The sequence below is a fragment of the Platalea leucorodia genome, assembly GCF_965183815.1.
Source record: "Platalea leucorodia genome assembly, chromosome: 2".
Classification (NCBI taxonomy): domain Eukaryota; kingdom Metazoa; phylum Chordata; class Aves; order Pelecaniformes; family Threskiornithidae; genus Platalea; species Platalea leucorodia.
Window position 1 is genome coordinate 125,769,329 of NC_138824.1, and position 26,786 is coordinate 125,796,114.

Below are 26,786 nucleotides of genomic sequence, written 5' to 3' on the forward strand. Positions count from 1 at the left end.
GAGACAGAGGGGAGTATAGCTAGAGTAAGAAAGATTAGAGTGAAAAAGATGAGAGAGAGACAGGAAGAAATTAGATAATATGGAGCAATAGATGATTGATAGAGATAGTGAAACGTAGCTAGCTAAAGTAGATTAGACAGACTAAATAGGTAGAAAGATGGGCTGACTGACAGATAGGTATTGTGTCATACTTCATAAACGATATATATGCTAATATTCCCATGTCATGATGGGTGGTAAACCCTGAGACACCTTCCAGCCTGACCTCAATTCAGCAGATGTAGCGCGGACATCAGGCATTGCTTGGACCGTATGTCAGGTCTCACCGCCCTGCCCGTTTCTGCCGCGGGAGCGGCAGCGGGGCGGGCGGTGTGTGGGGAGGGAGAGCGCTCTGACGGACACGGCGGGCCGAGGCGTAGGGAGGAGAGGCGCAGAGTATGTTTAGGCGTAGGGAGGAGAGGCGCAGAGTATGTTTGCTGTTCGTAGCACATGAGGTGCCCAGCCCAGCTTGGACGTTGCAGACGCCCCGCGTCTCTAGCACCGAGTTGAGAGAACTGAGGTTCAGCTCTCAGGATTTGTGGGAGAGGTGTTTGGGAGGAGGCAGGAAGGAGAGAGCACGGTTTTTGTTTAGCCTCATCTCCTGTCATGACCATTTACAAGAGTTTTCTTAAGGCCTGTCTTGCCTGTTTCTGCAAAGACCGCGTGGTCTCCCTGCTCTTCTGACTTCAGACCCCAAACTTTTCATCTTGCCTCCACTTTACTATTACTATTTTTAACTTTATAAGGAAAAGAAAACTGCCTCTCATGTCTTCCTGGACATAGGCCTTCCTCCCTCCTCAAAAAACAGAAACATTTTTCTCTCCCCAGGGATGTTTTATCTTTGTATTTCGCATGTTGCCTCCCCCTTGGCTGATGGTTGGGGCATCGCGTGTGTTGTGTCACCGTTCGTAAGAACATACTTTGCCATGTTGCGTAGAGAACAAAGGGTTGGGTTTTGTGTTTTGGTTTTTTCCCCCCACAAAGAGACCGGGGTATGTGGTTACCAACTGCAAACCTAAATACTTTAAATACTAATTCCTCTCCCTTGGTTCCAGTTTAAAATTACTAGCTGTAACCAAGCACCCCCCTATCTTTCTTATTGTACCGTGTCCTGATCCTGCCAGAGAGTCAGGGCAAAGAGAGCGTGAGAGAGAGCACACAGACAAACCCTGCCTTGAGCAGGCAGTGGTTTAATGTGTAATACACAAGATTTGTATAGGAAGCTGGGCTGTATTCAGGGTACAGGAAGAGAGCAGAGAAAAGCATTTGGATTTCCTTGAGTTGCCTCTTCAGCCAGATTTTAAAAGACTAAAAGGAAACAGTATAAAGGATGTAGCATGGGACGGAAACTGGAAGGAGAACAGGGGTATTTGAGGAACGATTTTTCTAGCAGGATATCAAGTGAGCTGAGAGCAGCACAAGAGGCAGGAGGTCCCAGAAGTAAAGCGTGGAGCAAAGAGTGTCCAGCAGAGTAGCTGGAGCTTTTCTGCTACTCCTGATGCAACAACCAACACGAATTCCCCAGGGAGTGTATATCTAATCCTCTTTCCCTGAAGAGGATATAGCTTTGCCTGGAGGTGTCTGTGGTTGTTACTTTACATACGGAGAGGGAAGGGCAAGTCAGAATGACTCACACTGGGAATATGGTGCCTGACCTCACGTACAGTGCTGTGGAAATTCAGAGTCCAAGAGGGGCTTTTTCCATGCCTCTGTAGCAAGATATGCTAGTGATCCACATCTATACTGAATGCTCGACCCAGCTGTTGGCCAGCTCTTGACATTTCACCTCATCTAGACTAAGCCTTGGAAAAGTATAAAAAAATCCCAACCTAACACCCCCTGTCAATGCAGTAGATCATTCGCATGAGTTTGGTCTGCTTTGCAACGCTTGTGGCATCCCAGACTGTCTGCGTTGATAGCATATGAAAATCCATAACCCTTGCAATAGTTGCATCAGCCAAGAAGCTCCACCGTGAGCCACATTCCAAAGGGAGGGGAAGGGCACCCTGCCGAGATCCCTTCAGACCCAGTGTTTTCCAGCCTCAAACCCTAATGCAGCCCCATGAGAGGCCTTAGCTAGAAGGAGCTCACCTATGGTGACAACGTAAACACCGTCGCTTGGCGAACATGTTACTTTAAATGAAAGAAATGGCCATGACTGGAGGAGAGGTTTTTAGAAAGAAAGGAAAGAAGTTCATACCAAACTCCACACAGGAGTTCGTTTGTTTGGTTTTTTTCCTATGGTCTCCGAATGGCAAACTAGCACGTGAGGCTTTTTGTACTGAAGGTCTGGTGTTTGTCATAGGTGTCTTAGGAAGGAAACAGCGCAGCTGTGGTTTGCAGAGGTGGAGGGAAGGGTCTGAATGAATGTTTTTGTGGCCCCTCTTGGCTAAGAGGTCCGTTCAGTGGTCACCTGCAGCTCAGCGACGCAGGGGGTGGTGGTGGGGGTCCTCTTCCAGGCCTGTGCTCAGATTCCCTGCTTTTCTGCATTGCCACATTAGCACTTTCACTGGATATTTAGAGCACCTCAGGACTGGTTCTCCTCTCGCTCACACCGGGGTAACTCAGGAGTCGCTCCACTGGAACCAGTGGTGTTAATCTGGTGTGAAAATAATGCGAGAGGAGGATTCAACTCCTCGGGGGGGGATTTTCCAGGTCCCCGAGGGGGAAAAAAAAATCAATGGGAGTTACATGTCTAACTGCCACTTGTGCCTGTGAAAGTCTGCCCCTTATCTACCCATATGTATATAGGGTACAGTTTTCAGAATAGCCTAAGTGACATGGGCACTTGAGAGCACACATTTCACTGGCTTTCAGAGACGTAAGCTCCTAAGGCCCAGATGCTGAAGGATGTCCAAACTCCTCTCTGCAGCGAATTTGGGGTCTCAGGCCTAAAATTCTCCAGTCATTTTCCAAAATGGAACTGAAGATCATGAGTCATTTAGGTGGTCCTGAAAGCGCTACCCTCTATCCATTTTTCAGGGTGTTGATCTCAGGTCATGTGCGAGCCTGCATTCTTACCTACAATGCTTTATTACTACATTCCTCTGTTGAGCAATACTTGGAAGAAGAGGTGAAGGTCGAGATTTGCAGAACAGGCTAGTGACCCCAGTGGCTCACGTCTGGAGTGCCCAACGTGAGAGACATCTTGCTGGGGCCCAATCCACAGGTCCCCTGTATACTCTGAACATCAAGATTCATGTATTACACACCCAGAACCACTGGTCACTTCCAAAAGAAAAAAAAAAATCCCAGCCTGAGACCTAGACTACTCTCACAAAAGAAAATCCTAGGTGAACCGTTCACCCAATAGCTTGGTTTTTCTGCTCATGCCTGTTCCCAATGAAAGAAACGCATCCCTGTGCATCACCTAAGCCCTATTTTGAGGAGTTACACTGGCATACAGCTGAAGTAACACAGTAGTAAATGGGGGCCTGAAGAAGGCGGCTACAGCCTAGAGAGTATCAAGAACTGTGATGTGTCTGGAAGCTAATAAGAGCAGAACTTGACGATTAGAGTGGCCCATTTCCGATGCTCTTGTGTGAGGATCTGGAAAGAGTCTCTCACTCATTGTACTTGTGCATTATGAATGTGTCCATCTGCAGAGATCTAATGTACACATATGTCCTGAATATTGTCCTAAGGTTGCAAGCTTCAAAAATGAGCAGAAAACATTCCCAAGAAGTGAGAATAATACAGATGTCTGTATTTGAAAAATTGGTTCAAATAAAGTCTCTCACTTATAGATACGTGTAGTTGCGTGCAGTTATTTGCTCCTGTAACAGAAGTTTCTCCCTTGTGTAGGATTTCAATGCTTTTACGAAAAATCTTTCCATTCGCCCTTGACCTTGTCAGTCAAGTCCTATTACTGTGGAAAGAAACACTTTCTACTTATTCTGTCTGGATAAAAAGCTATGTTAAAATGAAAGGGTGAAGTAAAAGGCCTGGTATGTTTTTACTGTTGTTAAGTATCTATTGAGGTAGAAGATACAGGCCTGACGCAAGATGTATCTTGCGTCTCCCAGTGCAAGAGTACTAGGTATTTATACAATAAGAAGCAGACATCACTGCACATGCTCTCGACCCAGGAAAGGCTAGTGTGTGGCTCCAGACACTGCCTGAAACCAGGCTGAACTGAGGAAAGCTGTGCTTCGGCACCACGTATCTGCAAAATGTCCACGGCAAAATGCTGGGCCGGTGATGTTCCAAGTAAGGGAATCTGCTTGGGTGTAGAAATGGTGATGTGGGTCACCGTTCAGTAAAGCACTCAGCATGTTTAAGGAAAAGTGAGTACAAAATGGAATAAAATTTTTTAGACAATTAGGCAACCTTGTGCAAGTGTATCTAAAGGTATCAAATTCCTCATAGGATTTAAAGCTTCAGTAGTTCACTGGGAAACTCCAGAACTTTTTGAGATAGGAATATATATTTCAGCACCTAAGAATCCCCACCAAGTTCTTTCCCTCACTATCAATTTTGTGCCAAGTGCAATGAAATATGAACAGAGCAGCAATTGCTGCCCAAGCTGTGCTGGGCTGCTGACTTAATGCTGCGCTGTATCTGTCAGCAGCTCAAGAGCAGAGCTGAAATCAAGCATTTGTATCACATCTATTCATCCCAGGAAGCTTTGCAACCACTATTTAGAAATCACTTGCAACTCATCCCTGGAATACAGCAGCTGGCTTAGCAAGGGCCCAGGAAAATTCCTGATGAGGCTCCAAGGAGCTGCCTGGGAAACAGAGCAGACCTCGGCACCTCACATGGGTTCTGGACAAAGTGCCAATTTACAAATGAAAATGACACAATTAGATGTCTGTATTCTTGCATGTAATCATCAGTTGCCCCGTGGCTTCTCCAAAAAAGGCGTGGACTCCAGCTTGTGTGCAAACAAATATTTAGCATTCAAAATCAAGTGGTTTCAATTAGCCACATCGCTAGATTGCAGGGCTCAACCCTGGCAGATTGGCTTTGCTTCAGTGGGGCAAAACACCTGTAAAGGGGCAGCCAAGGACCTCCCTCCACGTGAGTGGTTGTCTTGGGGTAGCGAGGCTGCCTTGCACTCTTTTATTTTCTGCACAGAGGAGGGGGCCAGGAGGCTGAACAGTTGTCCCATGGCACGTGTGTCAGCTGAAACACTCAGCCTGACGTGAATCTCCGCCAGAGACTTTCTAACCAGGCACACAAAGCTTGTTGCACGTGACTTCCAGCGTCACGCTCTTGCCACTGCGAGCTGGAAATAAACTTTCTGCCTGAATTGTACAAAATGGCCCGTGACTCACCTCGGGTGTTCATCCCCCATCGCCTCTCTGCCCAGGTGAACGCCCTTCAGATTGCTGCTTACATTCATGGCCTGCGGCGACAGCCTTTCCCTAGCTTCTGCCAGATGTGAGCGAGCGATGGGTTTACGATTCCCATGGTGGTCCCCGGCTTAGCCCACACTGGGCTGGGGGAGACCTCCTCTCCTTGGGGAAACCACAACAGGAGCTTCAGGTTTTCCTGGGTTTTCACAATGCCAACAGCTTCACGGCAGACTTGCCACCTTCATTGCTCTACTGAGGTCACCTGCAAAAGACCAGTGTTTCTCATACTATCACTCAAATTTCTAAAAGTCTGCTATCCTTTACCCAGCAGGCGGCATGAAGCACCCTTTAATAGACATTTACAGTCTCCTAATCTGCTACACTTTGCCCTGTTTTACCATTGTATGCGGAGCTGGCTTTCAGACTGACAGGGGCTGCTGCCCTCTGAAGATGAGCAGAAAAAGCCAGACAAAGGAAATTATGCACTTCTGTACCTAAGATCACTTTTGTTTATTAAAAATGAAATTATTTTTCTCCATGTAGGGCCACTTTTGTTTATTAAAGAGGAAATAATTTTCATTTAGCTTGGCATGGAACGATGAACATGAATAATAAGAGAGGCAAGGAAGTAAAAGCCCATTTCTCCCTGTATGTGCACCAGGGATGTATGTGTAACCCAAACTACAAGCTGGGTACCGGTAGAAAGGCACTGCTTCACGCTTAATTTAATTATGGTAGTTGATTAAACAAGTTATGAGTAAAATGTAATTAGCACTTCAGGAGCAATGGGTGGATGCTAAGCCAAGAGAGAGATAAGACACGTTATCTGTGGTGGGAGAGAGGAAGGGTGGTACAGGTCATCACTGTCTGGATGACAAGGAAGGGTTAATTGGGGTGAACTGAAAACTGCTGGTGAGGTCTCTCTCTACTGATCCCATGATTATGCTTTTTTTGTCTTGAGACAGTCATCTTCTGAAGGGTTTTGTGGCCATCCTCAGGACCCTGACCCAGAGAGGGAAAACCAGTTTCTCTCATTGGAGGAGAGGTCTAATGGAGAAGGTTCAATTTTCCCCCTCCACACCAGGTGTGCCCAACATTTATCTACGCACAGTCAGTCTGTGGTTTAAGTTTTGATGAGTTTCATTCAACTCCTGTCTGTGTAGCAGCTCCTGTTTAAGTGCAGGGACGATTTCACTGCGTGTGCTGTGGGGCAGAGTCTTCTTCCTTGTGTTTGCCCAGGGCCTGACGCTTTCCTTCTTGGGTCTCTTTCATTTTGAGGCAGACCTGAGTGATTCAGGAAAAACACAGCAAAAGCTAAGAAACTGCCAGATTTAATGGTGGCCTAAGGGGGTGCTGGTGTCTAACAGGGGAGACACTGGTGGCTTTGGATGTGGAGGACCAATGTTCCTGGAAGCCATGGAGAAGAAATCCATGAGGAGCAGCCCTGTGAGTGATGACGGGTCACCTTCTCTAGAAGCCACTTAAAGACCGAAAGACAATTCCTGGTTGAATGTCAGCACCTGGCAAAGGGGTGAGCAGTTTCTGAACGCTGGTTCTTCGGCTTCCTGACCCCACTGCTTCTCAGCAGCAAAGAGAGAGGAGCCCTACAGCCATGGGTTGCTGCCCCCAGGCTCCTCTCCACTCATGACAGCCAAGCCTGGTGCCAGACACCCCCCAGGCCACATTTGGGAGTTGGGGCTGGAAGAGCAGATTGCGATGCAGGGTGCATAGACTGAAAAGACCTAGCCCTCTGACAGGTCCCTAGGAAAAAGCTGAAGACCCCGGGGGCATCGCCACCCTGTCTCATGTCTGAGGGGACGGTGAGGAAGGATCGCTTGCCGCCATGGAGCACCGGTGCGCGGGCTGCAGCGGGAGGCTGGGGAGGGCTGGCTCTGCCTCGCCGCGGTGGGACAGCCGTGCCGCTGGGCTGTTGGCACTCACTGCCTCCCAGCCCCTTGCCGGCGGAGAGCCCATTAATAAGGCTTTCCAGCCTGTCACTTCCATGCTGAATCCTTTGAAAGCCGCGCTCCTCTGGGCCCATTAGAGGGAGGAACTGTCTCTGCCGAAACATATGGGGCTGTCAGGCTCTGTCTGGCTGTTGCTCTGAAAGCTGCCGCTGCTCTAGCTCTTTGCTGATGGGGGGGTAAAAGCCATCTCGAGGAGGCTGTGATGAGGCCGGGGGCTTGGTAAGGGGCTGGGGGAAGATGGCAGGTGAGCTGGGAGGGATACTGGTAAACAGTGTGCTGGTAGGTGATGGGCTGCTATAGGAGGACGTTGGGTTAAAAGCCAGCCAAATGCTGCTGGGCAGCTCAGGGGGAGTCTGGCATGCTGTGAGTGCGATAGTGGGAAGAGGTACCTCTGAGGACAACTGGGGTAAGCTGGGTGGTGAATTTTCGGTAGGTGCATAGGGGCAGGCTGCGGCAGCAGAAGACATGGCTGACGGCGGAGGTGTTTGGGCTTGTCTGGGGAAGGAGAGGACGGCAGCAGTGCTGGGTGGCTCTACGGAGACGGTGCAAAAGGGAGGTTTTGGAAAGCATCATGGGGTCACACCGGCCTGGAAGTCGCTAGGTGCATTCCTGACATCGCCTGAATGCCGCGGGAGTTTCTCATTAACCAGCGCACCCACCCCCCCCAGCTCCATTTGCAGAGACTGAAGAGGATTTAATGGAGTCCCTTGACTTTTTCCTCTGAAATATTCATAGGTTTTAGCAGTCCATTTCATGCTCACCTCCTCCTCCATTAGAGAGCATCGAAGAGGGACTGGGTGGAAAGTACGCTGCTGTGGAGCCAGGGAGACAGATAAAGGGACCTGTGGCTCTAACCAGAGGCTGCTGGGAAGTGATGCACTCCTGGACTGCTCCTGTCCCTCTCACCAGGCCCACAAAATGACCCAAAATGAGCCCTGGGCAGCATGCACAGGGAGGTGATTAATACAGTGAGAAAGGAAGGAAACCAATTAAGCAGACAGCACTATCTGGAGGTGCTGCCCCCCACCCCTGTCACACGCATACACCCACATCTGTCTCCCTGCCCGTCTTCATAACCTGCAGGACCAGGAGCTCTGTAAGAATCGCACAGGCTGACAAAAAATGCCTGGAGGCAATTAGTGTCTTCCTTGCCTCAGCACTAATCCAGGGAAAGTCCAGCGCTTCGATGAGACAGTGCAGAAGCATGTTGGATTTTGGATGCCCTGTCTGCGGTACCTGACACAACAAGGAGCCTGCTGGGAAGTGTGGAGAAAGGGTGTAATAAATAGTGCCATTGCACTCTGCTGTCCCAAATGTCCCAAAAGATCAAAGCCAGGTGGGATCTCAGAGCATCATCTGCATCATTGCAAAACAAGAACAACTGGACTTGTGGAGCATCCCACCATGATATAAAATAGATCCTTCTCAGGTATACTCATTTCCCTTTTCTTGTTTTCTGTCTCTCCAGTTTGACATTTTCCAAACCTGTTAGGTACTAAACCAGGACTCTAATCGTCAAACTAACTGATATGTCCCTGCCAAAATCGCAGAACCAAATATCTCTGAGATTTTTGGGGGTAGGGAAAGGTGCAACTCTCTGCTCCAGATTCAAACTTCTTTTGCAGCAGCCACACTTTGAAAGCTTGCAGCTTCAAGTCTTAAGTAAGTTTTTATCAAGGACTCCACGGACTACAGTCGGACCTGGATAGTGCATGAAGAAAACAGATTGTTCCTGCACCAGTGCTATTGCAGCAAAAAGTACAAGAGGTTCTCAGCGAGGGGCTCACAAGACCACTTGGCTTCTCTCTGCATTAGTACTTGGATGAACCAAAAGAGCAAAATCTTCATGGTAACGAGTTGTTCACTCTGGCTGACAGAGACAGAGAAGCAGGATTATAAATGTACAAATTCCTGTGGTTCCTCCCTGCTGGATTGAAAACCAGAACAGTCACAGATGCAACAGCACCTATTTATTCTTATTCTCAAAACACTCAGGCTGCTTCCCCTTCCCTCCCATACACACACACACACACACACACACACTCGCGCATGTGCTCCAGGAATCAGATGTTTATGTAAGTATTTGCAGGATGTTCCATGACTCCCTGAAATGATAATCAATGTGCCCAGAATCAGCTTAATTACTAAGCATTCATCATACGCCCACAGGCTCTTCCATGGCAGCTCCACACAACATCTCTATGAATGAGTCTGCATGTTTTTCCTCCGCTGCCAAACACTGCTCATGATCAAGAACTCAAGCCCTTACATCTGAGCTGTTGTGTTGTCTGGTTATTTATTTCCAGGCAGGGAGAAAGAAGTTTGTAAAGCAGTGGCAGTGCACGAGCAGACACAGAGAGCGTTTCAGGGTGAAACTTAGCTATCTATACCTTTTTGCAGCACTCTCTCCATGCAGGATAAAGACATGAATGATCCCAGTATTAAACAAGCCAGATCAGAGATTTAAACATGCCAGGTCTATAGTCTGGCAATTAACTCTCTCCGTAGAAAAGGCACAAATCAAGAATCTAAGTACCAAAAAGTGTGAAGCTATGAAGTTCTGCTTTGCAGGGGTTGCACCCTGACATGTATAGGTGCTCAGCAGATAGGCACTTGGGAAAGAACCAAAGAACTGCTTCGTTTAGCAAGTCAGGCAGTCAGAAAACACACTGCTGAGGTGAGAAAAGAAAGCACTCTCTGAGGCAGCTAAGTGCACCTCCTGTATAAAAGAGCACCATTCATGGCTCATCAGAACTTTTCTGAAGGATCTTCTGGACGGAGGCTGTGGGCACCTGCAAAGATCACGGTCACGCCTTCACTTTCTATCAGTGCAGCAGACAATCCCTCATAGAACTTCTCAGGTGGTTTCAGAGGCACAAAGCACAGGGGGAAGAAAGATTCAGGCTCCCCCTCATCGCTCTGTAGTCACCATCTGCCTCTGTGTGCCTAAGGTTTAGACCCTTCACACAACTGTAGCTGCCTGCATTTCCTTCCCTGTGGCATTGCACTAGCAAAACCCACATGATGATCCTATCACAATATTACACAGACTGGAAGCATTTAAGGCCATTAAGGTCACACTTCTCCAGTTTATTGCTTTCTTGTGGAGCTTGGGGACCACAGAGCCCAGAACCAGGGAACCCCTTTCTCTTTCTACTGTGATTGCCATCACATGGCAAGAAGTCTCCCTTCATTTAAAATACAAATCCTGGTGTCAGATGTGCCCTGAAACAGAGATATGATCAAACCAGCATTTTGATCTGAAGCAAGGGCAAAGCCCACAAACACAGGCTCATTTCTCCACCCAGGCACGTTTACACACAGGAGGTGTGACTTTTATCCTCTCTGTTCATACAGGAAAATTCTAAAATGGCCATAAACCATTTTGCCAAATCTTCCATGTCCCAATTTATTAGCTATTCAAGACTTCGTATGAACAGGCCATTGCTCACACAGGCACTTGGCTGTTGGTTGCCATCACAAGTAAATAAGATGCTCCAGCAGCATCTGGGTGCGCAAATGGCTGGCCAGCTCTAGCCGTTCAAATTTGGCGTTAGCAATGCCAAGACTAAAGGACTGTCTCACATCGCTGGTGATGTCTCCAGACCTCAGAAGTCTGCCAGCCTTAGCATCACAGTGTTTCCATCATGCTGTACCCAGGAGCTGTCAGTACTCTGACAATGTGATCCTCGCAACCCCTGGAGCGCCATGCGAAGGATGCCTGTTACAACACAGGGCTGTGAAGGCTTCGACCCTCAAGACATTTTGCGATACGTTCCTCCCAGTTGTGCAGCAGGGCTCTGCTGCTCGCCCAGGGGTGCGGGAAGAGGCTGTGGCAGAGCACACAACTGAGCTCATCTCTCAGGATTTCGTGCGGATCAGATCAATGACTACTCTGCTCCAAAGTATTTATTCTGCAGGGAAGAGGATGGGAATAAAACATACCTTTAAGCCTTGTTAAAAATACATGCCATGAAGACAGCTGTCTTCTAAGGGTAAAAGCATCTCCAGGGACGATCTCTGGGGAATGTCTCTGTAAGCAAAACACCCAGCAGGGAAAAGGCTTCTTGGGACCGTCTCTGTAGGTGAACGCTCTGCTAAGTGAAATGCCTCAGGAGAGCACATACCCGCGCAGCGCTCTGCCTACCTCTGCCTGTCCCCGAACAGCACTTCCCATCCTTGCAGCTCTGAATAAGCCTGCTGTAGTCACAGAAAAGTCTGCACATAAGGCTTTCTTTTAGTTCATCTTTATTAAGTGAATAAGATCAAATTTTAAACCAGAAACACCTTTTTAGCTCACTTGGCTGTTCATCAGTAACCGCTCTGTGCCACCTGAGCTGTGCACAGAGCCTTGCACCGCACGTGGGCATGGGACTCTGCTTGCAAACAAGCACAGTCAGCCACCCTTTATGTTTTTGTTAAGATCCAGGTTTAAATGCCACTGTCATTCAAGTGGCGGTGCAGCGACGGCTGGATGAACCGGGCAGCCGTTGCCACGTGGTGACACGGTAGCTGGTGCGATAGGGAAAGACAATGGGGATTTTAGGAGGCCTTGGCATAAGAAAGGCAAAGCACTACTGAATCAGGGACTGGGGGTGCACCCCTTGCACTGTGCCGGGGAAGGGGGGAGTCAGGGCCGGCAGCACCCCAGTAGTGCTGCAGGGTTTGGAGATGGGGCAGCCGGAGACCTGTGCAGCCTGCACGGCAGCCACAGCAAATCATCCCTGTGCTGCTCAAAACAGATCAGCCCTGCTTCTGCTGCTGTTGAGACTGCTGGAGGGGAAAATTAGATTTGCCTTTTGTTCAGTGAGCCTCATGGAAAGCCTCAGTTCAGCGGCTGGTTGAAACGCAGAACCCGCTCATGGTGCATGCACGTGGGTATTGGCTCAGTTGAGAGGGACCCTAAGAGCTGTACCTTCTCCTCCTCTCTCAGCTGGCTCTGATAGCTCATGCTGGGGTAGAGGCGCTGCATCCCTGCCACAGAGACGTCAGCCTCCCTCTGCAGCTATCCCTGCTGCCCTGCTCATAGTGGAGAAAGCCATACTTTTAAATGATGGCAGAGATCCTTGGGATCTATCCTTTGCTAAACCAGGCTCAAGACCCATGGTGCATGTGTGCACTTCCTTGGCTGACTGTGGATGCCTCCAAGATGATACACCCTACCCTTGTCCCGTTTTCGTCCCACCAGAGAATGTCATGCCAAATCCTGATGACATGCAGCTAAAGAAGGGGTCAGACGTCCTCCTCCTTTCCTCACATTAACTTTACTGTGTTCTGGCTGGTCACCTCAAAGGCAGCTCCTGTAACATTTTCTGTCTGAAAGGCACTGATGCTGGAGCAGTATTTAAATTTATGTTCCCATAAAATACTTTTTCCATAAAACATTTTTTTCATAAGCCGTGGGACAGATTGGAATCTGACAGGTTCAGCTGTCATTGGATGAAGGGAAGAGCAGAAGCGACAAGAAATTTTTAGGAGAACTATATTAAACTCTGTGTAGGATTCCAATTTAGTAGTAAGAGCAAAGTGAAATTTGAGCTGATATTTCATTATCCTGTTTGCAGTACACTCTAATAACATCTCCATTCATAAAACAGTTCGGCTCCTGTCCTTTAGTGTTGATCTATTTGTTTTGCTCTAGAGCAGTTTTCAACATGCTATGGATTTGCCTTCCTGCATACTTCTGTGTATAAGAAAGGGACAACGCCTTTCCAGGCTGCCAGCCTTGTATTTGTGTGTTGGATCCTGAGAATGATCCTCTCAATGGTGCGTTATTTCATACAGGTGTCCCTCTGCAGATCTCTTTGCCAACACTTGGTCAGCTGTGTTTCTTTTCCCATCTTCTGGACTAGTAGAGGCCAATGTGAGCAGATAGGCAACGAAAAGAGGGAAAATACAAAAGGCTGGGCTAGGAAAGGGCGGGGGCCGCGGAGGGAAACTCATTTTCTGTTTCCACCTGAGCAGGTCCCAGTGACCCATTACAAGTGCGTGACTTGCCTGGTTTTGCAGAAATCACGGTATGCAGTCTCACTGGAGGGTTGCAACGCCTCTCCCGCTAAGCCTCGCTTGAACTAGAAATCCTTTGTTCTCTTCGGCTCTGCCCTCACTCGCAGAGTCAGGCTGTACAGCCAGCACCCAGGCAACTGCGGAGCATCTGCCCGCGCACGGTGAGGGGTGAGCTTCCAGCCCATCACAAGCAGAGGTGCAATGTTCTCATTGCACTCATTCCTGAAAAAATTTCGTCCCTTCTCATTGGAAATTATAATAATGGACCTCACTCTTTACTGATATTTTCTTAGCACCTCTGCAAGATGAATGCAAGGCGCTATCAAATCCCAAGGGTATCATTTTAATCCTGCTTTCTAGTGGCATAATAGATAAATCACCCTTTACAGTGAGTTCAGCCTGATTTGCCTCCCTTCTCTACTCCTTTCCTATCAGACATTGCAGCATCTCAACCGCCTTCCCTGTCTCCTAGCTCCTGCAAGACGCGGAGCTACTTCTAGACAGCCTCTTTCTACACCATAGTTAAGTTACTAGGCAGCTGAGATAAAAGGTTCCCACCTTCATAAATAATCAATGTGGGCCAAATGGCTCGTGCTTGCTCAACAAAATCATGCACTAGAAACAGAAATGGAAGAGACAAACACTAATGCTGCAAGAAAATTAACTATCTAATACCAATAAAGGTGGAAAGGAGATTCGAATGACAGAGAAGCAAGAGAATAAGAGCAGAAAACAAGGGAGCTGATCACCCATCAAACACTTCCCTATGTAGCTACACTTCTTTTATCTGTTCATAATGTGTCTGGAGCCTGGCTTCAATTTTAGCTAATTTGCTCACTACAAAAAAGTTATTAGAATGGCCTGCTACCTGCCAGCATGCTCCGGCCCCTGGGTGAGACTCAGCCTCTGTGTTCAGCCCCGCTCGGCAGGGTCCCACTGCGCCATGCCTCTGACGGTTTTGCCCAGGGTAATTTGCTGGCACTGGAGGGCTGTGGACGTGCAACCAGCATTAGAGGGGCCAGCGAGCCCAGCGTTGGGGGTCCCACTGCAGGCACAGGGTGTGCACAGAGCAGGCACAGGGTGTGCACAGAGCAATCACAGCCCAGGCAGCCCTTCTCAAGGGCTGCTTCTCCTGTACAAAGGGCAGCTCAGCTAAACAGGCCTCTCCAACGAATTAAATTTCTAGGGCAAGATTGCTGTTGTAGGACAGCATGTCTTCAAGGCTCCAGAGCAGGTGCCTACACATTATACCTGTCCTTTGCCTCTGTGGCACCTGTCAAGCAGAGTCCCATCGCTATATGACACGGCTGAATCCCTCCTGTTTGATAGGTTCTACACATAGCAACTCTGACATTGGAGAGGAGCTCACTAACCAGCACAGCAGACTCATTGGTGTCAGTATATCAATGCTGATTTTCACCACGTGGGTATCTGGCCCTTAAAGAAGGCATCTGTGCCTAGAACCAAAATGGCACAGTAATCGCAATAATCTTTTCAAGTGACAGAGCTGTTGGGTGAGCACACACAGAACCATCATGCTGTCTCTCTTGGGGTTATTCATAGGCATTGGTAATGAGCATATATGAAAAAAAACCCCAAACTGCTCATACCTGATTTGCCACCAGGTAACCTCTCACACCAAGCTGGTGCCATCCTTTTGAAGTGAGGCTAAAGCCAGTGCAACGAGTCAGGCACACTTAGCTCAGGAGGTATCAATAAGGACTTTAGGCAGGTACTAGTCTACCTCTGGTAGGAATCCCTACTGTTTGTAAGCATTGGACAGAAACTGCTACCACAGCAAGAGTCCCAGCAGAGTCCCATGCTGTAGGCTTCCCGCTCCCTAAATTACTGTATTGCTTCGATTGGCTGAACACACAGACCCAGTCCTAAGTGTTGAGCCTTGTTCCTCTGGCATGGGCAGCCCTGGAGTGGGCACCCGGTGCAGAAGGATGCACAGGGCGGTGTACAGGCTCCCTCCCCATGACATGCGCCTCTTAGCACAAGCTTATGTCTCTTAGGGCAAGAGCGCACAAGGCTAAAAAACCAACCACATGTCACAGAGACAGAGCAGGAGAATGCAATGGCATTGCCAGTGTTTCAGAGACGGAGAGGGACAGAGTTCAGCAATTAATTCATTAAGTGAAATTGCCCAACCAGCTGAGGAAGGGGACTATTCCCTCTGGTATACAAGCAAAAACCATCTTACGCAGCCACTGTCCTTGTGCCCCAAGGCAAAACCTCCCTGACCCTAACCGTGATCAGGCCGTCCTGGTTTCTCAGACTGTTGCATGATGCTGACCACAACATCAGCTTTTGGCCACGGGAGTAATGATAACTTCCTACTCCTGTTCACCTTTGTTGCAGACAGAAACTGTTTGTTGCAGATACAAATTTTAGAAGGTGGGAGAGAGGATAGCATCAAAGCAAATTCACCCTCCTGCTCTGAATAAATGTTTTATCAGCTCTAGTATTTATCTAGGAGCAAGGGGAATCACTACAGGGCAGGGAGGGAGAGCTCTGAGGGTACAGACAGTGACCAAGGGAGTGTGCGGGAGCACTGGATTCCTTGGGAGATTTCATTGTTTCATTGCTACCGAATTAATCCCCTGAGCTTCTCATTGCAATTTTGTCTCATTCAGTGCCTTTTGAAATGAGTTGCCATTTGTCTGTCTGGTGTTAATTTTCCCTCATTTGCCGCATCGAAGCCATCATTAGAGGCACAAAGTACCTCCATTGTCTTTTTTCCCCTTTCTTCAGTCACTCTCCTTAGTGCCTTGTAGTTTGTTAACTCTGCTATCCCTCAGTTGCAATCGGCTCCCGTTGGTCTGATCTGGCTGCCTCAGGATGCCCTATCCCTCCACTGCCCGAGGACACATCGCTGCCTGGGGTAGCTGCCTGGGGCAGGGGGCCAGGGAGGTGCTTTAGAGCCATTGTAAACCTTTATTTGCAAGTGTTACAGCCTCTTCCTGGAGATGTTTGGTCTCTTTCCTTATTTCCATTTCAATTAGCTAACAGGGGTAACAAGAGCAGAGCAGGAAGGCTTTGGACAGCATCGCAAATGCCCTCTGAGCTTGTGATCCTTGCCCTCATGCTGATTCAGGGTTTCCTTGGACCCAGGAGCTGGCTCTCAGCTGCTGGCTCCTTACAAAGAGGCGCTCAGTTGTGCCCCCGGGGAAGTAAACCCTTCTCTGCAGCCAGCAGCACAAATCCCTGTCTTCTCTGCAGCCCTCGGGTCCCCAAGAGGTGTGAGTCCCTAGAGAGATGCCCCCCTACATCATCCTCAAGGAGACAGCAGCCCAAGGCCACGCTTGCACACCCATCCCTTCCGCAGCCACTTGCTGCCAGAACACTTGGCAGTAAAAGGCCTGACTGGGCTCAGGCATATGATCACATTTCTGTCCTGCTAACAGAGCACGCAGTATGGCTCATATTGATGGGTACGAGGGCCGTGTCAGCTGGAGCCCCATCCTGCAGCGTGGGAGGCTTGCCCTGATGCCTGTCAGCAGCTCTGCCGTGCCAACCGCCGCCACGGAAAAACCTTGCAGAAGAGCAATGCACCGCTACCAGCAAGAGCAACTTGCTTCAAGAGCATAGCACTGTGTTCATCCCCACCGTGTGCCGTGGATGGAAACAGCAGCACTGCTCCCTGCTCTGCCTTGCCTGCAATGAGAGAGGCTGCACACCGTGTTGGGCTACCAGAGGAGCAGCTGGGGCTATCACTAGCACTTCAGCAATGAACCTCTGGACATCTTAGTTTCTGTGCCATGGAGAAGAGCTTTGATCAGTGACAGGAGGCTGTGCTGAAGGCGAGCAAGGCTCTGTGGTGGAAGGAAGACCTCAGACTGGATAAAGTAACATTCATGGAAAGATATGGTGAGCCCACCCCCTCCTTCACAAGACAGACAACCAGCTCACAAGTACTGGTGCTGGGAAGGGGTTGTCTTGGCTCTGCTAAGAAAACCAGTAAAGTCAGCAGCCAGTGAGATGATGTGGGAGAGGTTCTCCATGGCCGGAGAAGTTCTCAGGCCACTCTACAAATGGGTGATGGACCCACAGGCAGACACAGCAGCCTTTATTTGAGCAGGCTTCCCAAACCACATTGCAGAGAGGGTGCATAGTCTTATCTCAAGCTTGCCATCAGCTCATGGGGGCTCTAGCTGAATGCACAGTGCTTGTTTTTTGCCAACTGAAGCCACTTTAAATGAGCAGTATGTCCCTGAGGCAGAGTTCCTCCAGTAATGATGGTTGTGCCACCCTTATATCCAGAGACCCAGCTGCCTCCTTGTATGACCTGGCTTATGCTGTTACTTGCTGCAGGCTCTGGCACCTCTAGGAGCTCTTCGTGTGCTGCCTGCTGGATGGCAGTGGAAGGGTGCTAGCTGCCAGACAGCCAGGTGAAGGCAGAGATCCCATCATCAGTCTCAAAGAGGACCTCCTGCTTCTCTGCCAGGATCCCTGGTGGTTTCTGTGCCCCTGCATGACACTGAGAGAATGAGGGTTCGGAGATGGCATATGGCTGGGTGAGAGTGGATGGGGGAAGCCCAGCTGGAGTCAGAGCTTCTCCCCGTGGCCGTTTCAGCTTGCTCACTTGCCATGTGTTCACTTGCCCAAGGAATGGGGAGGGAGGGGTTGGCAGGAGTACCCCTGCAGACTCTTTGGTTCAAGATCCTTGCTTTCTGTGCTGCCATATCCCTTGGCCTGAAAGCAAAATAACTTCTCTTATAATGGTGGGGATTAGACCATTATTCCCCATGAAAATTTTGATGCTAGACAAAGTGCATGGTTTCAGAGCTGGGAGGGGAACCCAACAGAACAACAGGGCAAAAATAAAACCTGACTCAATTCAGTCATCTACAAGAAGTAAGCCTGCACGACTATTAGAGCTACATGTGATCACGTAGGGCTGAATGCAAGGCCAGGACTGGAAGCCAGGCGCACTGTGAGGGGCTGAAGCTCTGCTGGATTCCTGCACTCGTGTCAAGTGCCCTGGGCATTCCCACTGACCCTTTCTCTGGGTGGCATCCTCGAGGGGCTCAGGCCCTGGAGTGATTTCTCCAGCTGGGAGGACTGGGTTGCAAAATGGCTTGCAAGCTAAAGAAGCAGTCTTGGAGGCTGGGCTCCAAGAGATTGGAAACCCAGATCCATGTGTTGAGCTGGCAGAAGAAAGCGGGACCGTCTACTTCTACCAATAACTTCCACAAACTCTCCCATTGCCAGTACTGCAGCCTGTCACCACAGGCATCAGGGGACTGCAACCCTCAAGTCCCAGGCACAGAGCTGGATAAAAAAATCAGCAGCCAAGGAAGGAGCAACAGCAGATCAATGCAGAGGTGTGATTTCCAAACCAAGCCTAAAGGGTGCCTTGCTGCCCTCCAGCCCTGTAACAATTTTGGAGCAGCTCTCATCTGGCAGAGTGGTGTTATTCCTGCTCAGTGTTTTGCATTTTAATTGTAATATTTTAAAAAAAACTAAAATCAGATTTATCACCAAGGTTATTGGAATGTATGGCCACTCTATTCTGCATTTCAATTAACACCTTCCTCTCTGTGAAAAATGGTTCAAACATTCATTCTAGCTTCCTGGTCATTGCACCATTTTTAACCTAAACTGGAAAGACAGCGCTTTTGAAGAGGTAAATATTCTACAAACCATATACCATGAAGTATTAATCACTAGAAAGCACTGTGTAAAGCTCATACTCTCCAGTGTGTTCCCAAGTTTTTACAGACACCACACCTGCCGTGTGTGGACAGAGTTCGTAACACAGACAAGGTGTTAGGTACAGGTATCTCTCTGGAAGCAAGTCATTGCAATTTCCAGCTCTTAGGTATCCCGTGTCACAGCCACTCAAAGATGCCCTTGTGCTTCTGGGATGCTTGGGTCTGGATTTTGTGATAAGTTGAGACATTTGCATCCTGATTTATAACCCAGCCTCAAGTGTCACATTTTGAGAAATCTTATGGAAAAAATCCCTATTTCACATCCCACGCATCAAAATATGGTGTCTCTAAGACAAATATCCTGCCTTGGGATTCCAGCTGCTGATGGGCACAAGTGACAAGTCTTGCCAATCTGATCAGGTGTTTTACCCGTCGCAGTTTATCTCTCTAAACCCAGCTCTTTGCCCGTTCTGACAATGCCTGCTTTGGATAGCAAGAGCCAGTCTTGGCTGAATTGCAAGATATTTTTATGGACACACATTTTCCTGTGGCCTTTGAGCACTATAACCCTTAAACAACTCATTTCCAAATGCAATTTAGCCATGTTTGAACATAGTTCTCCAGTGAGAAAAGATGAAGAACACAGTCCCCAGAACATCTCATCACTTTTTTTACTCTTCTGGAAGTTTTGAGTTATGGTAAGTGCCAAGAATTTAGATCATCATTTACCGGTAGGTCTGCATCACTGCTAATAATTTCCTATGTACCTTTTCCAGTGAGAATGGGGTACATCTAATAACTGCTGTTACAGATACAGAAAGCTCTTTGTGGTAGTAAATGCAGTAATTAATGCTAATGAGTCTGCTGTTAGCAAGTAATACTATTGGTGTTATGCTCACGCCTCACCAAATGCAAAGCTTCAGTTTGTTAAGCAGATGCCAGTGTTAACAGCCAAATTCTCTTCCCATGGATAAGTTAGTGTTAGTTAAATGTACCATTAAAAATAACCATTTAAAATGTTAATGAAAAGAGATGTTGTGCTTGCCAGGGTTTTGCTTGTCTTTTTAGTCTCAGCTTTAAGGAGGTGGAGGTGAAAAGGCGCAGACAGCTTTTCCAGGTGTGTTCAGAGCAGACATTGCGGTGGAGCCCTGGTAGCGCTGGTGACATCCATGTACAGCACCAGAAGCGTGGCTTGTTTCCACCTCAGCGACCGGCCAATAAAGCTCAGTACCAACCTTCACATCCGTACAGCACACTGATACCCCAGCCTGGGGCTCCCCCACCAGCTCTGCCTGTGGCCCCCCCATCCTCACAACCCCCCGGCTCTCCCAGCGCCGTGGAAGAGAATGATGGTGACAGAGGAGGGTTCATAATCCATTGCTTCTTCTCGGTCTCGCATAGCAAAGGCGTGGTAAGCGCAAACCACGTTCATGTTCACAGTCCTGCTTATGTCTAGTGCTTACTGACGTACCTCTGCTTAGCATGCCGTTTCTGCTGAGCTGCTGACAGCAGGTTTTACTTAATTTCATGCAATTTAAGAAACAAGTCTGTACTCTACTGAAAACCAGGCTTTCATTGTCCTATGTGTTATGTTCCAGAAACAAAATTAGATAAACCTTTTCATAGAATATACCCCTGTTTTGTACGTAGGTCTCGAGTGCCCCAGCGAACTGTAAATAGGAGAAGGTGGCAGGTGAAGCAGAGGCAGTGAAGGCACCACACAAAGGCTGGGCAGAGCAGACCCAGAAATAAGAAGCCCTGGTTTTTCACGCCCCAGCAGCGCATGAGGATGAGACCACCTTGCCCTCAGAGCTGCAGCCAGGCTCTCCCACGGTGCGAGCTGAGCCCCGCCACGTGCAGCCTCGCACTGCTGCTCCAAGCCCCAGGCCCTCTCCGTTCTCCTGTTTCCCATCTCTGTCCTCAACATAAAACCTGACCTGTCCAGTGCTGTCTCCTGCTCCGTTTTCTTGGCCAGCATTTCCTGCCTCCCTTCCCACTGACCTCCTCCTCCGTCTCCACCGTTGTGCTCTGTCTTTTGGTGCTCCTCTCCCGTGCTCGCCTGTCCTCTCATTCTCAGCCCATCCCATCCATTTGCTTCCTTGCTCTTCCCTTCCTGAGAATGCAACCCTGATCCTGACCTGTACCTGCACACACACAATTATGCTATTTAATTTAAAAAAATGTGATTATTTGCAAGAGCTGAAGGCAAGCGCTGGCTGCAGACAGCCTCTGCACCCCACCTCTCCTCATGGCATCCCTAATTCATGCCTATTTACATCCAGCCTGCTACCTTCACCCCCAGGCCCTGCACCCCAGGGGCCAGTCTGCTAGGGGTGACCTGGCACCCTCAGGCCCAAGCCACTTGCCCCTGCCCTGCTTGCAGCCCTGTACCACCTTGCCCCACCAAGGAAGGTGAGGGACGGGGCAGCCTGGCCCGCGTCCCCCGCGTAGGCTGGGAAGTCATCACTAGACATGCTCAGAGAGGAGACAAGCCAGGGTATGCAAGGAAATGAGGGAAAAATGAAGAAACATTACCTCCTTTTCACGTTTATTTAATTTTTGTATTTTTTTGTATTTTTTTAAGATCACAGAAGAGCAGAGCATTCATACATGTAAAGAAACAGAAACGAGATAACAGAAGTTAAATACATTGAGAAAAGAAAAAATAAAAAGCTTTTTTTTTTTCCATCACTGGGTTTTGTTCATTCATTTGTTGGGTTGTTTTGGTTTTTTTTATAGGTTCTTTTACACACACACTTGCGCTTTTAAAATTTTCTTTCACAGAGCTAGTTCCAAAAACAAACCAATGGCAAAAATTAAAATGGCCGTTTTCTCGTTTCGTTAAAGAGAAGTTCAGCTCATGTCTACAGTGCTGGGGAAAAATATATATAAAGATATAGATATATATATATATTTATATGTATATAACACTGTTAATGAGGAGAGTTCTAACCACCCCACCGTGTAGCAAGAAGAAGGGACTGGCCTTCATTCTCAAGGTCTAGAGGATGAAACTTGGCTCCAGCTGGGAAAGTTGAAAGATTTTGGGAGGTGACGGTGGCACCGCAGAGGCAGGTTCCTGCTCTTCACCCCCGCCTCCCTCTCCTGGCACACACGTGTGCTCCCGCACGCGCAGGCGCAGGCACACGCGCGCTTTCTCCTGGTTTCTTCAGGAGGTCACCACGTAGCTGCGTGGGCAGACAGAGCCATCGCCGGGAGCAAGCGGAGGAACACATCTGTCTGCGTGTGTGGTGGAGGGCGGGGGAAAGGAGAGCACCTGTGTGGTAGCCATGAGGACTACTGTAGCACGTGTGCGGTAGAGGTCGCAGGGATGTGCGTGTGTGCCTGTGCCTGGCCAAAATGGGGAGCAAACGTCATAATTTCAGAGAAGGACAGCCCCACTTGGGAGATGCTCTCCTCACTGGCTGGCTCCTAGGTGGTCTTGCTCCTCATCTCCATCCGTGGCCCGTATGTTACGTACAGAAACATCCACATGCCTGTTCCTGGGGCACGGCCGGAGCCACGCGGTCTCACACCGCATCGCTCACTGACGCCCATCGCAGCGTGGTGTGCACACCCCGGGGGGGCAGGAGGTGGGCGTCTGATGCACCGGGAACGCAGGCAGGGAAGGAAGGTCCTGCCCTACCTGGGAACGGCCCTTCTTGGATGTGATCTCTGCCCCTTCCCCAGCCGTGCTGCCCAAGGAGCCCTGCGGTGCAGGCAGCCCTGCCGTGCAGGCAGCCGTGCCACCCGTGCTGCCGTCATGTCCTCCTGACGTGCACTGCCCGTTCCTCCTCCGCTGCCTGGGCACTTCTACAAGGCTTGCAGGGCAGGCTGAGTCACTGCGGCACCAGCTAGCCTGAGCCTGCAACAAGTGAAGGACCCTTTGCTTGCCACCTGTCTGGGCTAACTAAGAGAGCTGCTCCTCTTTCCCAAGCCCTGCCTTGGCTGGTCTCCTTGCCTCACACGCATCACCCCAAGCCACAGAGATATAGAGGACCATACCAACATAGCCTCACCAAGTTGACTTCTGCTTTCCTGTTATGGTGAGTGAATCAACAAGCCAACACCACATATTGCCCTAATGGGAGCCAACCATCAAGCAAATTTGGGGGGGGGCTGTAGGAGCTGCCTGAACATCGTTCTAGCAAGTTGCAAGAAGGAAAAGAGAAAGAGGTTTTAATGGTGTGACACAGCTCTTAGTCAGCAGGAGTCATGCAGTTAAAAAAAAAAAAATCTTCTGGGCATCCCACTGGAAATGAAGCCACTCTAAAAGACTAGCGTTGAGAGGCCACGGTCTCTTCACTGGTGAACCTGGGAGTTCTGCGCATGGATGATGGACACCACTCATCCCTATCCTTTTCCACTGGAATCACATCTTGGAAATTGCCATCCTGTTTTTCCATCACTTCCCTGCCTGAGGTTCTGCTCTTTCCATGGGATAGTTTGCTCCTGGCATTCCTAACTCAAGAAGTTTTGTGTACTTGAGTCACAAGAGCAGTAAGATTGTGCACCATCAGAAGAGAGAGAGAGAGAACTGCTCACCCCCCCTAGCATCTCCTCTGTAGGACTGTCTTGGTTAGCCATCCTCGGTTTCAGTTGCTACATCACATCAAGCACCATGATGATTTGGGCTGCGGGTCAGTGTGCTTGGAGGAGAGGAAGCAGAGCTGTGAGGGGGGTTGGGAGGAGAAGAGCTGTTTCCCTGTGCCCATAGGTTCCTCATCAGGGAGGGGCGAAGTGGCAAAGCACTGCACAAAGACTGGGCTGAAACATCACCTGGTGGCGGGGCTGTGAAGGACTCTAAAGTAGCTCCTCCGACTTCCCAGATCCTCTTCCTCAAATGCTCTTGAATCATCAGGACTTGCTGTTGCTCCCCCAAATTCCTTCCAGATGTGCAGCTTCCATTCAGCCTGGAGACCATGTGGCTATTGACGGTGACTTTGTCCATGCTGTGAGTGCGGACTTTCAAAATGGGGTTGCTCAGACAGGTGGCTTGGGGGCATGGTCTGGATGCACCTGGAGCTAAGAAGAGCTGGTGGGGCTTGGATATACTTTGACCAAAAGTGGGGCAAGGAGCAGTACACGAGAGATCTGCCCAAGCGGCGAACAGTCAGTGGCGTGAGAAAGGTGTGCAGACAAAGACTAACTCTCGACACAATGCATGTCACCAATGAAATCTTCGTGAATGGCACGTTAACATGCACTTGGTGCTAGCATGGGGTGACACAACTTCACTGGTGAAGAAAGCGGGAAGGGGGGAGGAGGGGAGTGCATCACTGAGGAACATACCCGCAAGCTGCGGGGCTGCAAACAAACAAAAATGAACACAACCGCCAAGATACAGGTATCGGCTGGAGCGTCCCACGTCACCCTTCCCAGCCGTTCAGAGACAGGTGTCTGCTTCATTTTCCATCTGACCAGACACATGCTCCAAGCAACACGCTACAGTCAGCATGGAGTTCATGTGGCTCGGGGTGGCTGCAATTCCCCTGTCCAGTTCCTTTCAGAAAGACTTGCCTTCACCCCTCCTCTCGGTCATCTGAAAAGGGTTAGAAATCTGCTAGCAAGTATGGGGCCATATATTAAATCCAAGTCTTTGTTCCTCTGCTTGGACATTACCAGACATCTTCATGTAACTCTTGTAATATTTACAAACCAGTAGAAGAAATACATTTTTTTCTTTTTTTTTTTTTCCGTTTTGTTCATTTCTTTTTATAACACTAAATGTTAAATCTCCATCAATCAAACACAATTACACTGACAAGCTCAAGGAACTGGTGTCCCATTCCAAACTCCCATCTGCCCCAGTCCCCAACCAGCTGAGAGGCAGCAGGAAGCGAGAGCGCAGCTTGTCGGGAGGGGATGGGGAAGATAGCAACATGAACATGGAGTAGAGGCGAGGAGGAGAAACAGCTTCAGCGAAAAGGGCCTGAGACATGAGAAAACCCTTTGCAACATCTCTGTCAAAGGGCAGGGGGAAGAAGGAGAATGGGGAAAAGCGTTTGACCTTGCCTGTGTTGCCTATGTTCATCTGGGCTCTCCTCTTGACAGATGCTTTGAGCAATCCCTGCTCGAGTTCAGGAGAAACAGGGGGATGTTCACAGCAACCCGTGAGGCACGTGGCAGCTCGTAGGATTAGCTTCTTGGAGTAAATCAAGCTCCAGACTCCCCACGACTCCCCCAGCCCTGCTAGGAACAGACATTGCCAGGAGCGGGGCTCCCAGCACTGCTGCAGATAACAGGCATACTTGGTATTTGTGGCTTTTCTCAGACAGGTCTGCAAATAACTGGCTTTAACCCTGTTTCACAGACATGCAACGGAGCCATAGATCTGCCCAGGTCCTGCAGGCAAGACCAGATCCCAGCACTGGGGTTGTGGCTGTTTCCTCTAGCTAATAGGCAGATGGTGTCAAAAAATGGGTGTCCTGGTTTTAGTAATGTATTTCCCTTTAACCATGAGCCTCTGTGCCTTGACATGTAAAAAAAATAACCCCTCAAAACCCCTTCAAACCAAAAAAGATGCGAGACAATGAGGTGCTGGGACTTGTGAATACCACCACACCACAGGGCTCTGATGTGTGTGAACCCAGTGCCTAGGAGTGACCCCACAGCCACAAAAACACATGCAGAGGACAACATGCGGGACAGACCTTCCAATAGCAACCAGGCTGACATCAAAGAGAAGCCTCAGCCTAAAGCAAACGGTGGGCTTGACCCAGCCTTTGAGAACAGACTATGCCAGCATGTCCCTGCAGGGTCCCCACCTTCTTGCAACAAGCCTGCGACAATTAATCCAGGCCTAGGTACAGCCCCGAGAATGAGAAATGCCAGCAATGTGGTGTTTTCCCTTGTGCCAGTGTGCTGGAGAGGGTGGAGCTCCCAGCCCCAGCTTCTGGGACCAGCATCAGCTCGCAGCTGTACCAGGGGGATGAGGAGCCCTGTTGCAGCAGGAAATCTGGAGTTGTTACTAAGACACCGAATGACACGACCCTCCCGAGAGGCAGGCATGAGGACGGGGGTGTCTGAACGCTCTGAAGGATACAGGGCATTTTTTTTTCCTGGGCCACAGCATGCCGGTCTCCAAAGGAGATGCACAAGTCCCATCAATGACCACCCTGTCTCGGAAGGAGGGAGCTGTCCCTGGATGCCTTCGGTGGATTTCAAGCACCAATTGCCCAGCTCTCCCCCCTTGTGCCAAGGCACAAACACCCACAGGTATGGCTTTGGGGCCTGGAGGAGCAGTGGGAGCATAATTTACCACCATCCAAATCTACAGCAAGTCTATAGCAAGTCTGCCATCACCCAAACTTCAGCCTCTCGTGTCTCTCTCTTTAATATTTCCTCGCTCATTCTGGCTGCCTGCGAGGAGCCCTTCACTGCCTGCTTAATTGCCTGTCTGCTGCTGCCCGAAACAGCTGAGCTCAGCAGAGAGGAGGCAGGCGCCGGCAGTGCCGCAGTGCAAGGTGAAAGCGCCGCACTGAGCGGCAGGGAGAGGCCTTGGCGGAGCGTGCCCCTGCTGTGCAAAGATGGGAACGGGCTCACAGACAGCAATTCCCACTTTCCTTCGCAGGGGACCACCCGGTGGGTATCCCCTCCCGCACGCCACAGGGCTGCAAGCCCAAGATGTTTCCCCCTTGCCTTCAAGAGCGTGCGAGCATGGCTGCCAAGCATGCTGCCGCTGCGCCAATTCACAGGGAAAAGACAGAAAAGCAAGCTTGCTGGTGCTTGAAAGCTCAGTGGTGCCAAGCACCTGTAAAACACTGCACTGTCGTGGGATGGTCACTCAACTTGTGCGGGCAAATTCCTCCCTG

At 49.4% G+C, this 26,786-nt stretch overlaps 1 protein-coding gene across 1 annotated transcript in view; it reads right to left on the minus strand.

The window, feature by feature from the left end:
• Positions 1–21,613: 21,613 nt before the first annotated feature.
• Positions 21,614–26,786, minus strand: part of LSAMP (limbic system associated membrane protein) — a gene marked incomplete at both ends in the record, with an annotated part of 319,707 nt that continues 314,534 nt past the window's right edge. Inside the window, one exon of the mRNA XM_082337973.1 lies at positions 21,614–21,758. Coding sequence (XP_082194099.1) covers positions 21,614–21,758 — 145 coding nt within the window. The remainder of the gene's footprint in view (positions 21,759–26,786) is intronic.